Here is a 19362-nt window from a genome sequence, read left to right as displayed (position 1 = left end):
CATCTCCTACATGGGTAGCAGGGACCCAGCTGCTTGAGCCATCAGCACTGCTTCCCAGGGTCTGCATGAGCAGGAAACGGGGATTAAGGAACAGAGCTGAGACTGGAACTCAGGGACTCAGAGACGGATGCAGGCATCTTAACCACTAGGCCAAACACCTGCCCTGATTTTAGATATTGCCGTTCAATTGATCCTCACTCCACCCTGTGCACTGAAATGCAGAAAGACCGCTCAGCTAACAGGGTTATGATTCAAATCTGTGACAGGAGGATGGCCACTGCTCCGTCCCACTGAAGGGCTGTGCACGTGCAAATGTGGAGGGAAATGCAAGCAAGAGGAAGGTGGGAGTCTTGAAAAGAATTCCAGGGTGTTGTAGACAGTTGGGGGGGGGCGTGGCTATCACCAGCCGGCCATTCACGGTCTGCCAGAGAGAATGCGATCCCATCTTTTCCATCGGGACACTTTCTGAATGCAGTCTCCAAGCAGTGGTCCTTTTTCCGTGAGTCGGGACTGCCACAGCAGAATGCTCAGCACATCCTGAAGTCATGGTCACAGTCACGGTCACTGCTTCACTCTAACACCTCTGTGCTCACTCACAGGGCCTTTCTCATGCTCAGTGACACGCGTGTGCAGAGCGATCTGGTACACAGTCCTCTGGCCCCACCCTGAAAGGGGAAGCTAAGTTACTTCTTAACTTCTTTCATAACTCTGACTCCATGAGGGCTACAGCAGTGTCTCAGCACCAGTGCCATCCTATTGGGAGCACTGTCAGGTTCACTGCCAGATGCTGATAGCATCCCTGGTCGCTGCAGGATGTTTACAGCACCTGCTGCATGGCAGGGGTGACCCCCCCCCCCCCCGCAGTGTACAAGAGCCAACAGTGTCTTCCACCCAATACTGCCAGATGGGCACTGTGGCTGGGGGAGTGGCTAGGGGAGAGGGGGAAAACCAATGCTAGTTAAGAACCCTGTTTAGAGAGTCATTTGTTCAGAGATGCACGCGCATAGCCATGGTGCACCAAGTACCTTTAGCCTAGGACTTTTATTTTTTTACCTCCTGCTTTAGGTTTTTCTCCCTTTGCTGTTGTAGATGGTATTTCTTTTTTTTAATATTCTGTTTGTTATTTAAGGTTTTGTCTCTTTGAAAGACAGAGGGCAGAGGGAGAGAGAGAGAGAGAGAGGGAATTTTTCATTTGCTGACTCTCTCCAAATGATCACAATGGCAGATGGGCCAAACTGAAACCAGGAGCCTGGAACTCCACCTGGATCTCTCACTTGGGTGGCACTCACTGCTTTCCCAGGCACATTAACAGGGAGCTGGATTGGAAGTGGAGCAGTCGAGACCCGAACTGGCACTCATGTTGGGTGCTGGCATTGAAGGCAGCGGCTTTACCTGCTGCGCCATGGTACCAGTCCCTTTTGTTTTGTTTTTGTTTTTAATCTGTAGAGGAATCTTGGCCTTGATCTTGCTTCTTATTGTTGGCATCTTCCCAGCTCACAGTTTTTGGGTTGGAGCTGGGATTTGGAGCCAGGCTACCTGATTCCCTCATTTGCCTTCATGTCCAAGATGCCTTAACCCCATCCTCTTTCAGATGCAGTCCACGACATCACTGATAGGAACCCCTTCAGTTCGGCCCAGAAAGTTGACAATTGGGGCTGTGCTGGTGCTGTTTTCATGTCCGTAATGGAGTACTCGGGGCTGGGTGCTTAAGAGAGATTTGTGCAGCTCACAGTGTGGGAGGCGGAAAATCCAAACAGCATGGTGCTGGCATGGGGGAGGACCCCATGGCCGTGTCAACTCGTGGCTGACAAACCCATGGGAGCAGGAGCACATGACAGGAAGGGAGCCCATCACCAGAAGAGCAGGGAAGGGCTCTTCTCTTTCCTTTTAAAGATGTACTTACTTATTTATTTATTTGAAAGGCAGAGTTACAGAGAGGCAGAGAGAGAGAATCTTTGAGCTACTGGTTTACTCCCCAAATGGCCAAAATGGCTGGGGCTGGGCCAGGCTGGAGCCAGGAGCCAGGGGCTGCATCTGGGTCTCCCATGTGGGTACAAGGCCCCAAACTCTTCAATCATCTTCAGCTGCCTTCCCAGGAGCATTAGCAAAGAACTTGATCAGAAGTGGAGCAGCTGGGACTCGAACCGCTGCCCTTTGGGGATGCTGGCAACACAGGCATGGTTTAACTCACTGCATCACAGTGTTGGTCCCTGGCAGGGCTCTTTTCTAATAATATATTCTTGTGAGAACTAACTCAAGGCCCCATAAGAATACTTCACTCCCTTCTGGGGTCACATTTCCAATGACACCACCCCAGCTCCCACTAGACCCTACCTCTTATAGGTTCCCCCCTCTCACATCACCACACTGGGCACTAAGCCTCCAGCCTGAGAACCCTTCGGGAACAAGCCACAACCAAACCCTAGCAGTGAGACTTGGTCCATGGGTGACAGTCACGCTCCTGTGCACTCATGTGTGCTGTTGGGATTATGCATCGTTGAATCACCAGTCACACAGGTGGGAGCTGGCATTGACTGTGGACACGTCTGTCTCTTGTTCTCTCCTCCACCCCCCAGAGTGTCTCTATGTGTTCCCGTGCCAGTGGAACTACCGGCCTGACCACTGCATGTATGGAAGCAACTGCAAGGAAGCTGAGCGTGAAGGCGTGTCTGTGCTGCACGGGAACAGAGGCGTCTACCACGACGACAAGCAGCCAACGTTCAGGGCGCTCTACGAAGCGATACGGGACGTAAGTGTGCCCTGGCTTGCTTTCGGCAGACATGCCCTCAGCAGCATGGAGCAGCACAGGTGCTTTGGTCACCAGACCCTTGGAAGACCAAACGTTTACGAAGCATCGAGTAATCCCGGCAAACATTCAGTGTTTCCCGCCTCAGTCGCTCAGATCCCTATAGCCACTCACCACCTAATGCTATACCGTGTTCACGGGTGACTGTTCCCAGTAGGCCACTCATTATTTTTTATTTATATCTAAATCTATTTAATGTACTTATGTACAGATGTATTACACATAGTTAAGAGAGAGCTCTTCCATCTGCTGGTTCACTTCTCTAAATGGCCGTCAGGGCTGGGGCTGGGCCAGGCCCACGCCAGGAGCCAAGAGCTTATTCCAGACCTCCCACGTAGGTGCAGGGGTTCAAGTACTTAGGCCGTCCCTCTGCTGCTTTCCCCAGCTGTTAGCAGGGAGCTGGATGGGAAGAGAAGTGGAGCAGCCACGACTTGAACAGAATGCCAGCATCACAGGTGTCAGCTTTACCCGCTATGCCACAGCGCTGGCCCATAAATAAATATTTAAAGGAAAAAAAGGAAAGAGGAGTCCTTTGCCCTTTATCACAGTAGAAAGTAACAGAGTAAAGAGAGTATGATAAAAATAAAATGACATGACTCAGTCTAAAGGGTTACCCTTAACAATTTTTTTTCAATATTTATTTATTTGAAAGGCAAAGCAAGAGAGAGAGAGAGGGAGAGAGAGGGGGGAGAGACAGAGAGAAAGATCTTCCATCTGCTTGTTCACTCCCCAAATATCCGCAAAAGCCAAGGCTGGGCCAGGCCAAAGGCGGGAGCCAGGACCTCCATCCAGGTCTCCCACATAGGTGCAGGGACCCAAGCACTTGAGATATTTTCTTCCATGTTCCCAGGTGCATTAGCAGGGAGCTGGCTCAGAAGTGGAGCAGCTGGGAGCTGAACTGGTGCTGTGAGAGGGGATGCCACTGTCCAAACTGATGCCTTAACCTGCTGTGCTACAATGCTGGTACCTTAATTTGAGAGATAGAGAGCTCCCATTCACTGGTTCCTGACCCAAATGCCTATAATAGCCACACTGGGCAAGGGGGTGGAAGCTGGGAATTCAATCCAGGTCTCCCATGTGAATGGCAGGAACCCAGTGCCATGAGCCATCACCTGCTGCTCCACAGGACTTGCGTTAGCAGGAAGCTAGAGTCAGGCCCTGGAGGTGGGGACTGAACCCAGGGCCTCCAGCAGTGGGATGCAGGGGGCTGAACTCCTGGGCTGAACAGCTGCCCCAGAGGTTACCTGTTTGAAACGGTAATTCCAAGGCATAGAGCATGGGTCAGCCAGTTGAGAAGAATCTGTTCTGTTACCTGTTTCTGTAAGGCACATGGACTGAGAATGATTTTTACATGGATGGAGAGAAAAAAAAGGAGAAAATTTTTTCCTGACACAAGAAAACTACCTAGAATTCCAATGTCAGCATGCATATTGAGTTTACTGGGACATAGTGGCACCTCTCTGTTTGTGGGTGGTCTGGGACTACTTTGGTGCTACAGCAGCAAGGATGCTCAGTTGCAGTAGAGAGCTATGGTCCCCGAAGTGTGAAGGATTTTCTACTGGGACAGTGTTGTGGCTCACTGGGTTGAGCCACTGCTTGCCGGTGCCAGTAGCCCACACTGCAGTGCTAGTTTGAGTCCCAGCTGCTCCCATTCTGACCCAGCTTTCTGTAATGTGCCTGGGATAGCAGCAGAGGACAGTCCAGTGCTTGGCCCTTGCCACCCATGTGGGAGACCAGGATAGCGTTTCTAGTTCCTGGCTTCAGCATGGCCATTGTGGTCTTTTGGGGAGCAGATGGAAGATAGCACTCTCTCTCTTTATTCTGTCTGTCTCTCTGTCACTCTGCCTTTCAAATAAATAGTCTTTGAAAATAGAAAAAGAAATAATTATTACATAGTAATCCTAATAATATTTGACACCCCCTAAATAAAATGTATAGATTTTATTAGAGGTGTTTTTCTTTTTGAGATTTATTGATTTGAAAGGCAGAGTGACAGAGAACAAGAGACAGATAGAGAGAGATCTTCCATTTGCTGGTTCATTCCTCCAAATGGCCACAATGGCTAGGGTTGGGCCAGCCTAAACCAGAAGCCTGGAACTCCATCTGGGTCTCCCATGTGGGTGGCAGGGGTCCAGGTATTTGGGTCACCTGCTTTCCCAGACACATCCGCAGGGAGCTAGATGGGAAGGGGAGTAGCCAGGAGTTGAGCTGGCACTCACATGAGATAAGGGTGTGGCAGGTGGTCCTAACCCCCTGCACCACAACACTGGCCCAGAGTTTTTTGTTTCCTTGAGGAACCCTAGGGGTTTCATGCAGGCTTTGGAAGGAGTGAGGCAGGGGTGAATGCTATGACTCAGTAATACATTCTCGTGTCTATGAAAGTGTGCCTTCTTCCAGGGAGAGTTCCAGAGAATTCCACCTCTGGAATTCCTGGAGCCATCGTCTGTGTGAGGAGGAGTTTAGCGCGCACCTCTTTCTTCTCCTGGACTCATGATTCCTAATGTTTGGGCCTGAAAGGCCAGGTGTTTAACTGCATAGGCGGCTTGTCCAGGACTCATCGAGAGCGTTACCTTCGGCCCTGCAAACACTGGCTGCAGGGGAGAACCTGGTGGGGACCACATGGAAGTTCAGGAAGCCGCAGCATCCCCTGGTTCTCGGGGTGGGGGTGCCCCCTCGTTCTCGGGGTGGGGGGGTCCCCTCGTTCTTGGGGTGGGGGTGTGTGTGATCTGCCAGCCCTGGTGCAGAGTGGGGCACCTGTGGCTCTCTCATCACAAGTCATCTTGTTTGCCCTCTGGGGAGTCACAGGGAGGGCCGGAGCCCTTGCTTCGTGAGCCATGCTGTGGAATACACTGGGTGACGGAGTTCCTCAGTTGGGCCTAAGCACCCAGCTGTTCATGCAGGCATTTCAGTCGGCAGTCACTAGCCCCACCCCAAAACCTGGGCCCACCATAGATGGACTCTGTTGTAAAGGATGCCTTTGCCCACCCTCGACAAGGCTGTGTGCCTTCCTGGCTCAGACCTGGACAGACATAGGCTCAAATCCCAGTTTTGTTCCTTTATTAACTGTTTTTACCTTACTGAGTTTCCTCACTGACAAAATGGACATAATGTCTATCTCCTAAAAGTACTTTGAATGATGGTCTTTAAACTTGACTTATGCTTATACTCAATAGCTAATAGAAGTTGTTGGTTTTTTTTTTTTTTTTTATGTTACCTGTTTTCATTTACTTGAAAGGCAGAGAGACAGAGATCTTCCATGTACTGGTTCACTCCTCAAACGCCTGCGATAGTAGATACTCGACCAGGCTGAAACTGGAAGCCAAGAGCTCAATCCAGGTCTCCAGTGTAGAGCTCAGGGACCCAGCTCCGTGAGCCATCATCTGTTGCTGCATCAGCAGGAAGCTGGAATCAGGAGCAGAGCCAGGACTTGAACCCAGACGCTCCAAAATGAGATATGGGTGTCTCAAGTGGTATTTTTTTTTTTTTTTTTTTTTTGACAGTCAGAGTTAGACAGTGAGAGAGAGAGAGAGAGAGAGAGAAAAGTCTTCCTTCCATTGGCTCATTCCCCAAATGGCTGCTGCGGCCGGCACTGCGCTGATCTGAAGCCAGGAGTCAGGTGCTTCCTCTTGGTCTCCCACGCGGGTGCAAGAGCCCAAACACTTGGGCCATCCTCCACTGCCCTCCCGGGCCACAGCAGAGAGCTGGACTGGAAGAGGAGCAACCGGGACTAGAACCCAGGATCCATATAGGTTGCCAGCGGCGCAGGCGGAGGATTAACCAAGTGAGCCACAGCGCCGGCCTTTTTTTTTTTTTTTTTTTTTTAAGATTTATTTATTTACTTGAAAGGCAGAATTACAGAGAAGCAGAGGCATAGAGAGAGAAAGAGGCCTTCCATCCACTGGTTCACTCCCCATTTGGCCGCAACAGCTGGAGCTGGGCCAATCTGAAGCCAGGAGCTTCTTCCGGGTCTCCCACATGGGTGCAGGGGCCAAGGATTCATGCCATCTTCCACTGCCTTCCCAGGCCATAGCAGAGAGCTGGATTGGAAGTGGAGCAGTCAGGACTTGAACCGGCGCCCATATGGGATGCCAGCACTGCAGGCGGTGGCTTTACCCACTATGCCGCAGCACTGGCCCCTCAAGGTATCTTAACTTCTACATTAAACACCTGTGTCTATAAATTGTTTCTGATAACAGTTTCACATTTGTCTCTTTCTCTAGCATGTCCATATTTTCTCACTTGCTCTTTCTCTTCCTGTTTATAAATACTCTCTGTCTTTCTCTTTACCTAACCTGTGCAGTACGGTCTCCTCCCATCACAAACCGAGGACAGTCATCCATCACATAGACATTCTTTTTCAGTTTGAGGCACTGATTTTATGCAGAAACAAGTCCATCTTCTAGGATTTCAAAAGTTAACAAGACAGAGCGCTGGACCTCCAGCTGTGTCTAGCCAGGTGAGGGAAGCCAGACAATACTCAGAAAGAAAGCAAGAGACACCCAGGCGAGGTGTTCACCTGGTGAAGGAGAGCAGGGTGCTGGGGCTGGACCCACAGGTGGGGAGGCCTTGGCAATCAGATGGAGGCAGCCCTGGGGAGGTCTGGCGAGGGTATCACCCTGAGCAGAACAGCCACATAAGGAGAGAGGGGAGGCTTGGGGGGTGCCCAGACGGCTTTGCGCCTTTAGCTCGACCTTTGTCCACTGTGGAGGGAAGCCCCTGTGGGAATGTGGTGGGCTCTGATTAGGGTTCTGATTTATCACGTGGGTAACTCAGTGGAACGGGCACAAGAGAAGCAGCACGGGGCCATCTCTGAGACGGACGGCAGCTGTTAAGTGAGAGACGGGGCCTGCATGGGTTTGCATGGGACTGGGAGGCTGGGAAGAAGTGGCCGTATTCTGTGTATGTTGTCAGGATGGAGTTTGCAGGCCTTGCTGATGGGGCGGGGAGAGAAAGGGGTCGAGGATGATGGCAGGGTGGTTTTGGCCTGTTCTGTTCCCATCACTGGGGATACAGTGGGAGGACAGACTCTGGGGTCTGTCAGTGGTCCAAACTGGACTGGGAAGGAAACTGTCCCAGTGCTGGTCTGGGACAGAGCCTTCTTGCATTCTGTCACGTGACGTACAATCTGTTTTGGGGGACTTTAAAAGGATTAACATGTGCTCCAGAAACCAGACACCGACCCACTCCTGCCCTCTCCCCATCCTTTTCTTCCTTTCCGTTGGTCTCATCTTCCTCTATAAAACGTCCTTGGCAGGGATGAACCTTGGACTTGATCTAGTGAGTGGCCTCTTCCCGGACAACAATACTAATAAAACAGGGACACACGCTCGTGACTAAATAGTTGGAAAGATTTATTTGAGAATACTGCTCATGGACATTTCCCATGGGAAAACATGGGAATTTACCAAATAAAACAAAAACCCCAAAAGTATGATATAAAGTGGGGCCAAAGAAACCATCACTTTTTAGTACATGAACTATTAAAACAAAGGTCACTGGGGGGTGGGCATTTGGTGTAGTGATTACGACGCACTTGGGATGCCTGCATCCCACATTGGAATTCCTCCGTTCAGATCCTGACTCTGCCCCTGATTCCAGCTTCCGGCTGATGTGCACCCCGGGAGGAAGTGGTAGAGTGGCTCAAGAAGCTGGGTTCCTGCCAGCCACATGGGAGACAAGGATTGAGTTCCCAGCTCCTAATTTTGGCCTAGCCCAGCCTCTGCTGTTGCAAGCATTTGGGCTGTGAACCAGCAGATGGGAAATCTGTCTCTCTCTCTCTGCCTTTCAGATAAATATGACTAATTAATTAAACAGAAATAAAGTTCATTGCCAATAAATTTCACTAGTGATCACTAAACTCTGGACTGATGAGATTACCATAGACATACTTCAAGTTTCTTCACTAAGACTTCTTAGTGGTTAAGCTGTGAGCTAGGATACCTTTGGCCCACATCTGAATACCTGGGTTTGAGTCCTAGCTCCTGACTCCAGCTTCCTGCTGATGTAAACCCTGGAAGGTAGCGGTGATGACTCAAGTAGATTCCTGCCAGCTATGTGGAAGGCCTAGATTGAGTTCCTGGCTCCCAGCTTTTGCCTTGCCCAGCCCTGGCTGTTGTGTGCATTAAAAATTGAACCAGTAAAGGGGCCGGTGCTGTGGCACAGTGGGTAAAGCTGCTGCCTGCCGTGCTGGCATCCCATTTAGGCGCCGGTTCGAGTGATCCAGCTCTCTGCTATGACCTGGGAAAGTAGTAGAAGATGGTCCAAGTTCTTGGGCCCCTGCACCCACGTAGGAGACCCAGAAGAAGCTCCTGGCTCCTGGCTTTGGATTGGCGCAGCTCTGGCCATTGCGGCAATTGGGGAATGAACCAGCAGATGGAAGATATCTCTCTCTCTCTCTCTCTCTCTCTCTCTCTCTCTCTGCCTCTCCTCTTTCTTTGTAACTCTTTCAAATAAGCAAATAAATCTTTTTTAAAAAAGTAAACCGGTAGAAAGGATTTTCTTTCTCCTCTCTCACTCATTCTCTTTCTCTCAAATACATATTTTTTAAAAAAATAAATATTACTTACTTTAAAGGCAAAAGCTATGAAAAATTCAATGTTTTGGTGTAACATTTCAAGTGAATATTTACTGAGTCTTTTTCTGCTCAGCATGAACATGCTATGTAAACTGTCCTGTCCCAAAGAATGTGCTTCGTTTTTAGACTTTAAAAGAATTGAGGATGCAAATGAGCCCTCTTCCTTGTGTGTGTGTGTGTGTTTTTTTTTTTTTTTTAATAGGTAAAGACACTGAGATCCAGAGAGGTTAAATAATTACATGAGGTTGCAGGACTAAGTCAGGATTTGAATTTAGGTCCTAAGAACACCCAAACCTGTGCTTGCATGCTTCCATGAAATCCCTAGCATTTCTTAGGACAAAAGTGATTTGCATGGTAAACGGTGTCTCAGTAACTAAAGTCAACTTTTTCTTTCTCTCTTTAAATCGCCTTTCAGTTTCCCTTTCAAGACAATCTCTTTCAATCCATGTATTACCCGCTGCAGCTGAAGTTTCTGGAGACTGTGCACACTTTGTGTGGACGAATTCCCCAGGTCTTTCTGAAGCAAATCGAGAAGAGCATGAGGAGGGCTTATGAGAAACACGTCATCATCCACGTAGGCGCCCACCACCAGATGCACTGAGCGTTTCCCCCGCTGCGAGTCAGTCGGGCATCTTGGGACCGGGGAAAAGCTTCTTCCAGCTGCCTGTGCCTCTCGTGTGTGACCACTTAATGGTGCTCCACCACTGCCGAGTTGAAAAGGACTCGTTAAATTTCCCTAAACTAGTTGGCCCTAAAAGGGAATATGCTTTTCTTCATGTTTTTCTAAAATGCTATTTATCTTTTTTTTTCATGAACTATTTTTATGCATTTAACATTGTTCAGGCAGGTTGCACCAGCTGGGAAAAGGAACTTCTGTGAGTCTACAGGTAGGCCTGAGATGCGTCTGAAGACATTTTAGTGGAGTCGGGCGTGGCTTATGCCCAAGAAGCTCCCACACTCTTGGGATAAAAGTAGTTATCTCCTTGAGAAGCAAACAAGCAAATGTGTACAGAACATAGATAAAGGAGGCAAAGGCAAGATTCGCTTAGCCATAATCCTACCCACTCGTGGGGAAGATGGCAGCCACTTTGATGGGCTCCTTCTGACCCCTTTCTCTACCTCTCTACTTTCCTTGTAAAATAAGCCATCTCAGTAAAAGTCGACCTCTTTGCTGAGATTTTTGTGTAAAAGACTAAAAAGTTGGACATTTAAAATACACCCGGGGAGTAGGCATTTTGCTTAGGAACCAGGATGCCCAGGCCCCAAATCCAAGTGTTGGTTCCCGGCTCCATATCCTGAATCCAGCTTCATGCTAATGCAGACCCTTGGAGGCAACCCTGATGGCTCAAATGATTGGGTTCTTGCCACGCACACTGGGAATCTGGATAGTGTTCCTGGCTCCCAGCTTTGTCCTTGGCCCAGCTCTGGCCATTTTGGGCATTTGGGACATGAACCAACAGATGGGAGCACTCTCTCTCTGCCTTTAAAAAAAAAAAATCTGGAAGAAACATTCAGATTTCAGCTAATTCGACAGTGTTAAAGAATGAAGCATGTTTCTTTAAAAAAAAAAAATTATGGAATGGGCCTGGGAAAAAAGCAAAGATAGCCAAAGTATGTGAGTCCCTGCCACCATGTGGAGACCCAGCTGGAGTTCCTGGTTTCTGGCTTTGGCCTGGCCTAACCCAAGCCATTGAAGCCGTTAGGGGAGTAAATCAGTGGATGGAAACTCTCACCCTCCACTCCTACTGTCTCTCCCTCTCAGTCTGTCACTCTGCCTTTCACATAAATAAAATAAATCTTTTTAAAATTTTTAATTATGTAAATTTTAGGAATCATACCAGCTGGCACTATGGCACAGTGGGTTAAGCCACCATCTTCAGTGCCAGGATCCCATGTGGGTGCCAATTCAAGTCCTAGCTGCTCTACTTCCCATCTAGATCTACTCCCTGCTAATGCACCTGGGAAAGCAGTGGAAGATGCCCCAAGTACTTGGGCCCCTGCACTCACATGGGAGAACTGGAAGAAGCTCCTGGCCCAGCCCTGGCTATTGTGGCCATTTGGGGAGTGAACCAATGGATGGAAGATTTCTCTCTGTCTTTCCTCTCTCTATCTCTCTCTCTGTAACTCTTCCAAATAAATAAATCTTAAAAAAAAAAAAATCATAACAAATTCCCATGCAACAATAGCTTCTGAAAGGAAATTCAGTAATTGTATCAAACCCAAGGAGTCTTATTGGCAGAGATGTGATTTTGAATTTATATTCAGGCAGAAATATTTTATCTCTTCAGTTATTTGTAGGGGTGGTCATCTTCCTTCTTTTTAATTTTTTATTATTTATTTGAAAGGCAGAGTTATAGAGACAGAAGCAGAGAGAGAGAGAGAGAGGTCTTCCATCCGCTGGTTCACTCCCCGAAGGCCAGAGCTGCACCAGTCCAGCCAGGAGCCAAGAGCTTCTTCCAGATCTCCCACGCAAGAGTAGAGATCCAAGGACTTGGGCCATCTTCTGCAGCTTTCCCAGGCCATAGCAAAGAGCTAGATTGGAAATGGAGCAGCTGGAACTTGAATTAATGCCCATGTGGGATGACCAGCACTGCAGGCAGCAGCCTAATCTACTTCACCACAGTGCCGGCCCCTCATCTTCCTTCTTTTAACTCTTGGGCAATGGGGTAGAAGTGTAAGGCCAATGTCAACTGTTGTGTATATAAAATAAATAGTTTAGCAAATTCCAGTGGCAACAAAATTCAACTTTAAATTTTTAAATATTAAAGTCCCTTTCATTTTTTTTTCTGCAAGAGAGCTTGCAGGTCTTACTACCTTGGTACAGTGGAGGAAGTTCTGTACTCTGTTCCCCAAAGGGACCTGACTTACAGTTGGTATCAGCGCAGGGGCATTTTGCATAATGCTTTATTTATCTCAAATGACTTTTGCAAATGTGATCACTCTGATATTTGCAAACTCTACTGAACTTAGTAGCGGTCCACATCATCTCCACTAGGTAAATAAGGGAATTGTAACACAAAGAAATGAATGTACCAAATATAACTCCTGCTCTGTAAGACACACAGGCCTGTGTACGTCGTGCATCCTGTCTTACAGAGAAAGAATGGGAAAAAGCAATATAAAAACCTTTCATCATAAGCGGAAAGCAGTCTGAAAGTGTCAAGTGAGAAATAATATTTGCTAATGTAAATATGGTATGCTGTGAAGTATAGGTGCAATATCAGCAGAAAATGTCTTACTCTGAGAAGAAGCTGTGAAAACCTCAGCACTAGTAAGAGGTAAATAGATATCAGTCAGTATTGGTATGTGGCACCCTGATGGTAGTAGCAAATTTAAATCTAAAATTTTAGAGTGATAACTCATCTTTTCCTTTGGCTCTGTTGGGTGGCCTTTGGTTTTTTTTTTGTTTTGTTTTTGTTAAGATGTGAAACTTATTTTTGCCTTTATATTTTGTTTCCTTATTTCACCACTAGGGCAGTGCTGCAGGTGATATCATTCATTCTTTTGTAGCTTTGGTGCCAGGCGTTCCATCCATGGTATGGGCACATAGGATTTGGAGAAATTTTGAATTGTCATTTGGTTGGGGGGCAGGTGCATCCTACATACCCCCAAAAGAAGGTTTTAGTGAGAGACCCGGGGTGAGAACACAATCCTCTCACTTCTAGGCTTCTTTCTCCTTGTTCAGAATGGTCAGTAAGACCCACAGCTCTCTCTCAGACTTGCTGCGGCTCCCAGACGTATAAAGAGTCCCCTCTGTCCTCTGGGAAGTCCCACAAAGAACTGCTGCGAAGACTTGAAACACAACGATACTTTTCCTTTGTGAGAGTCAGGTTGACCCCAACTCTCAACCACTGGCGGGACAAGGTTGCCAGCAACGTCAATGACAGAACCTTGGAACGTACCAGAATGATGAACCATGAGCCTGTGAAAAACGTAGAACCTAGTCTGATTTTCTGCCTTGGAATTCCTGTGCTGCCTCCTGAAATTTTAGGTGAGTATGGCAAAGAATTTAGGGCCCATTTGTTCTTCCAGCCCCTACTGCCAGCAGGTGCAAGTTGTTTTCTGTAATATTTTCTCTGTTTTCAACAATTCTCAGCAAACTAGCTCATTCATACCTTTAAAATTGAGGCACTACCAAGTTGAATTCAATGGGCTTATTTTAAAAAAAATCACTATCATTTTTTTTTTATTATTATACAAGAGGCAAGAGAAACACAGACAGAGAGAGCTCCTAATAGCTGATTTCACTTCTCAAATGCCCTCAGTGGCTGAGGCTGGACCAGGGGCTGAAGCCAGGAGCAAGAACCTCAATCCAGGTTTCCTACATGAGTGACGGGGACCCTACTGCTTGAGCCATCACTGCTGCCTCTCAGGGCTTGCATTGGTAGGAAGCTGGAATCAGGAGCTGAGCTGGGATTTGAACCTGGGCACTCTGATGTGGGATGTGGGCAGCTTAACTGCCAGACCAGATAGATGCCTGCCCCAGTGGATTTCTTCAACATGTCATCTGTGGTCTGAAGTCTGCCAGAGGTTGTGTTGCGTCTTACACTGCATGGAGTCCATACTGGGAAGACCAAGGACAGGTTCCGTCTTCTGTCCTGCCCTCTCTGCTCTTCTCCTCTCTTCTGTTCTCATTTCTTTCAAGGCTCTGCTTCATGACTATAACTAAGTAGTTTCTTTGGAGAAGGAAAGAATGCTCTCTTCTAGCAAAATGTGCTGGGAGGCAGCGGTGATTGCTCAAGTGATTGGGTTCCTGCCATGCACATGAGACCTGGATTGAGATCACAGCTCTTAGCTTCTGTCCCCAGCCCAGGCTGTTGCAGGCATTTGGGGACAGTGGACCAGCAGATGGGAATCTTTCTCTCTCTCAAATAAAAAAGAAGAAGAAAAGATGAGGCATTCTATGGCAGAGTCACTAGAAATGCTGACAGTATTGTTCTTACTGAGTCTTTGTCCAATACAAATCTCAGAAACTGTGACTTACATTGAAAACTCCAGTATTTTGAAACTTAACTTGCTAGAAAATTGATTGAAGTTTTGCTTTGACTTGCAGAATGACAATCTAGCTTTTGTGGTATAATGCTCCAAGCTTTTCTATTCATGTGAAATCTCTATTGAATATTCAATGCTTCTGTTGCAAATTGTGACTTTTACTGGATGTGGTATGGAGATGGGTGTTTATATGGACTCCCAGAAGTTTGGGAGTATTTTGTTTGTTGAAATGATGGTTCAAAAACAAACCACACCACACAGAACCCTGCTGTTATTCACAGGGATGGGTCACAAGATGATGACCCAATAAAGGGAACAAAGCACTCCGACCCACCCTGAAAACCACAGCATTCATACAAATTAGATTTGTATTCACATTTCCTGGTACTCAGAGGGATGAAAAGATAAATTGCACGTGTTTGGTCAGCCAAAATGAACATATTTCACAAACAAATCCAGAAATGCATTGAGTTCTATGGGAATATGTCATTATACTCCTATTTAATAGGAAGGAAGGCAAGTTTTCTTTCTTTTTTTTTTTTTTTTTTTGGTCCTCTCTTTTTTTCGTATTCTTTTTCATTTTTGCTTTTCCCTGGGTAATACAAGAAGCTTGGCTGTGGTGGCAGAAGTGACAGAGCTTGGGGATCCCTTTGCAGATAGAACTGAGTTCTAATCCTGGGATCAAATCTTTATGATGAGAGTTTTCTAGAAATTAAAAAAAAAATTGTCATGTCATTTATACCTTTTATGCCTCTTAAAGGAGGCGCCAATGTGTGTTGTCCCTAAGAACTGAGCCGTCCTAGATGGCCAAGCCTTAGAGCAAACCACACCACAATTATATTGCTGGTATATAAAGCCGATGAGATTTCTCCAGCAAAAAGAGAGCTTTGTTCTAGTTTTTCTTCTTCACAGGTCAAAACTGGAAATACTCTCTGGAGTCTGTAAGATAGAGCACTTGTGTTTGTCCACCGTATACGCGAACATGTACAAATTGAGAGCAACTCCGCTGCATCGTTGTACATGTTTGTGTTGTCAAACGTTTATAGCTCCCAAGGAGACCTTGAATGCATTTTATGTTGGGGAAACTTAATTTTTTGTAGCATTTGCTTGAAAGGAAATGATCATAAAAAGAATACTCCAAAGAAAAATTATTGCAGCAAATAAAAAGGAATACTAAGTATTATGATTTAATTACTGTGTCGTCTGTTTAAATGCCATCTTATGTTTTGTCTTTGTTTTTTTAATTAAAATCTTTTAAATACATGTCTTTTGGGATTATTTGGAAATTGTGTGTCTTTTCCTTTATGGGAAGTTTAGAATTGTATAATGTTACATTATAAGATTTAAGCCCTTCTGGGACTGGTGCTGTGGCATATGGGTAAAACTGCTGCCTACAGTGCTGGCATCCCAGATGGATACTGGTTTGAGTCCCGGCTGCTCCACTTCTGATACAGCTCTCTGCTATGGCCTGGGAAAGCAGTGGAAGATGGCCCAACTTCTTGGGCACCTGCACCCACGTGGGATACCCGGAAGAAGCTCCTGGCTCCTGGCTCCTGGCTTCAGATTGGCGCAACTCTGGCCATTGTGGCCAACTGGGGAGTGAAGCAGCAGATGGAAGACCTCTCTCTACCTCTTCCTCAGTCTCTCTAACTCTGCCTTTCAAATAAAATAAATAAATCTCTAAAAAAAATTTAAGCCCTTCTAACCAGAAATCTTTAGTAGGTAGCTTAGTCTGTTTTTTCAAATCATAAAAATCTGCTTTGTTTATAAAAATGCCACACTATAAATTATGTTATTTGGTTTTGTGTTTGAGATAGAATGAACAGTGTTTGGAAAAAATGTGAAAATTAGTTCTCCACATTCCTACATTTTATTTCGCAAAATTGAGCGTGACTTGTTAGCTAGTACACATGAAAAGTAACAATCATGCCAAGAATTTTGAAGCCACACAAAATTTTTCCCCACAATCTTTTAAAATTTACTATGTCTTTTAAAATTTTACTATATTAATTTTTTTTTTTAATATTTGGGAGGCAGATAGGACTCCCACCTGCTGGTTCACTCTCCAAATGCCAACAACCACCAAGTCTGGGCTGGGCTGAGGCCAGGAGCTGGGCACTTAATCCAGGTCTCCTGTGTGGGTGGCAGGAACTCAGTGACTTGAGTCCCCATTGCTGCTCCCCAAGGTCTGCATTCGCACAAAGCTGGAATTGGGAGCCAGAGCCTGAGACTGAACCCAGGTATTCCAGTGTGGAATGTCGGCATCCCAACTGGCATCTCAACAGCTAGAACAAACACTTGCCATTCTAACCTCTGATTAAAAATCAGCACAAGGTGCTCAATGCAATTACTAAGTTTTCTCCATATATATATATATATAAGTATTTAAAGATTTATTTATTTATTTAAAAGGTAAAGACAGAGAGAAAGGTCTTCCATCTGCCATTCACTCCCCAGATGGCCACAATGGCCAGAACTGCGCCAATCCGAAGCCAGTAGCCAGGAGCTTCTTCTGGGTCTCCCACGGAGGTGCAGGGGCCCGAGGACTTGGGCCATCCTCCACTGCTTTCCCAGGCCACAGCAGGGAACTGAATTGGAAGTGGAGCAGCCGGGACTTGAACCGGCGCCCATGTGGGATGCAGGCACTGCAAGTGGCGGCTTTACCCACTGCACCACAGTACCGCCCCCTCATATTTTAAAACATGTCAAAATGCCAAGATATTTGGAAAGATCCTGGAGTAATTGAACCCACATTGAGTTATCGGGTGAGGTGTACACTAGCTAGGGCTGACATTCTCTGAGGGTCCAGGGACACCCTTGCAGCCCTTTGTACTCAGATTTCCACCCCCTGGAATGGGGCTGACTGTGACTTTCCTCATAGACTTTGGTGAAGAATACATGGGCCAGTGCACACAAAATACCTTGCACATGGCCAGCACTCAGCACATGTGAATTGTTGAGCAGGGACCCTCCTCCTGTGTTGAGAAGTTGTGATATGAGAAAAATCTGTTGCTTTAGGCAGTCTAGTTCCAAACAAGTGCTACCTCTGCCTTGACCGGTAACCCATGTGAGATGAGGCAGACAAAACCTGTTTCAAATCTATGAACAAACACCCTGGCAAGACTAGCATTTAGAAGATTAAAAAGGAAAAGGTGTTAGATTCCAAGCAGGTGGGAGAATGTCACATGCCTAGGGTTCCTATTTATGTATTGAATGTTTGCACTGTTTATTAATTCTTTGTATCTCAAGCTAACAGAAGTGGCCTCTCTGGGTTTAAAAGAGGCAGGGGCCTGGACCACGCAGTGAGTCTACTGTGTTTTCCTAGGGTATCATTTTGAGATTTTTTTACATTAAAATATACTGTGCTGTATGATGGAATGCAGTAAGCAATCATGGTTAGAAGATAGGCCCTGGAGCCGGCACCATGGCATAGCAGGTAAAGCCTCCACCTGGGATGCTGGCATCCTTATGTGGACTCTGGTTCATGTCCTGGCTGTTCCACTTCCAATCCAGCTCCCTGCTAATGGCCTGGGAAAAAAGGTGGAAAATGGCCCAAGTGTTTGGGTTCCTGCCACCCATGTGGGATACCTGGATCAGAGGTGGAACAGCCAAGACTCGAACTGGCACCCATATGGGAAGCCAGCACTGCTGATGGTGGCTTTACACCTTGTGCTATAGCACCGGCCCCCCTGTGCAGAATACCTGGATGGAGCCATGGTCGGACATTAACTTAGCAGGGAGTCCACATGCAGAAGTCCTGTCTTCTTTATCTTTTATTTATTTATTCTTTCAAATCTTGTACAGGGAGAGCAAGATCTTCCATCTGCCAGATCCAGGGCTGGGCCAGGCTGAAGCCCAGAGCCTGGAATTCAGTCTGAGATCTGACTACTTGAGCCATCACATGCTGCCTCCCGGTGTGCACATTAACTGGAAGCTGGAATGGGAAGCAGAGAGCTGGGGTTCAAACCCAGGCTCTCCAATAATGAGATGAGGGCACTCCATGCAGTGGCCTAACGGCTGTGTCAGCTGCTCACCCCTTCTTTGTCATTTTAGAGAAGCTCAGGTGGGAAAATGCGGGACTCCGGCTTCAGTAGCTTTACCATTCCCACAACAGTCTTGTTTTTGTTTGCTTCCTTACCAAGAAAGGAATGGCTCAGAGTAGCCCTGCTCCTTTATCATAATCTCGTAGCATTCTCCTCACTTCTCCTCCATGGTTCCATGAACTCAGTAAATGTCACCAAAATCCTTACCCCCCAAACCTGGGCGTTATCCTTGTCTTTTCCATTTTCCTGATCTTACGTGCTCTTCATCACTACATTCACCCCTAGACCATCCCACTCCTGACACCAGTTTCAGCAGTAGTCAAAACCCTTTGAATTCCCAATGGCAATAAACAAACATACAGAGTAAAAGAGAACGATTGCACTTACCACCTGGCTGTTAACGGATTCTGGATTCTGCATCCTATGTTTATCTTTAATGCTGCCTCTGCTTAATATACAGTTCCCTGGGTCCTTGTCCTCTCTGGCCTGGATGCTTGTTTAATGCCTCACTTACCTCTCTGCATTCACTCTGACCTTGCCTAAGCAAGAACCCACCTCCAACTCCTGTGTAAAACCTTTCAGTGGTTCCCCTTTGTTCTTTGAATAATATCCACGCGTCTTGTAAAATGTGTGTTCTACCTCCTACCTCATCTTGAGAGTTACTCTCTCCTGTTCCACTAATTTCCATTTATGCTGGTTTGTTTTCTGTTCCTTTAAGAAGCCGTGCTCCAGGGACAGTGTTGTGGTGCAATGAGTTAAGCTGCCACCTGTGCTGGATAACATCATCCCATATGGGTGCTGGTTCAAGTCCCACCTGCTCCAGTTCTGATCCAACTCCTTTCTAATGCACCTGGGAAGCAGTGCGAGATGGCCCAAGTGCTGACTTGGATGGAGCACCAGAATCTGCAGAATGAACCAGAGGATGGAAGATTCTTTCTCTCTCTCTT

The 19362-nt window shown here is 46.8% G+C and overlaps 1 protein-coding gene across 1 annotated transcript in view; it reads left to right on the top strand.

Annotated features, from left to right (window-relative positions):
- GXYLT2 (glucoside xylosyltransferase 2) overlaps positions 1 to 15635 on the top strand; it is a 100024-nt gene extending 84389 nt beyond the window's left edge. The window contains exons 6-7 of the mRNA XM_051851472.2: positions 2577 to 2749; positions 9796 to 15635. Of these exons, the coding sequence (XP_051707432.1) occupies positions 2577 to 2749; positions 9796 to 9981 (359 nt within the window). The 3' untranslated portion in view covers positions 9982 to 15635. The remainder of the gene's footprint in view (positions 1 to 2576; positions 2750 to 9795) is intronic.
- Positions 15636 to 19362: the final 3727 nt, after the last annotated feature.

Source organism: Oryctolagus cuniculus, chromosome 10 (assembly GCF_964237555.1).
Source record: "Oryctolagus cuniculus chromosome 10, mOryCun1.1, whole genome shotgun sequence".
NCBI lineage: Eukaryota > Metazoa > Chordata > Mammalia > Lagomorpha > Leporidae > Oryctolagus > Oryctolagus cuniculus.
The sequence above is the reverse complement of the archived record's forward strand: the minus strand, read 5'-3'. Positions and strand labels throughout refer to the sequence as shown.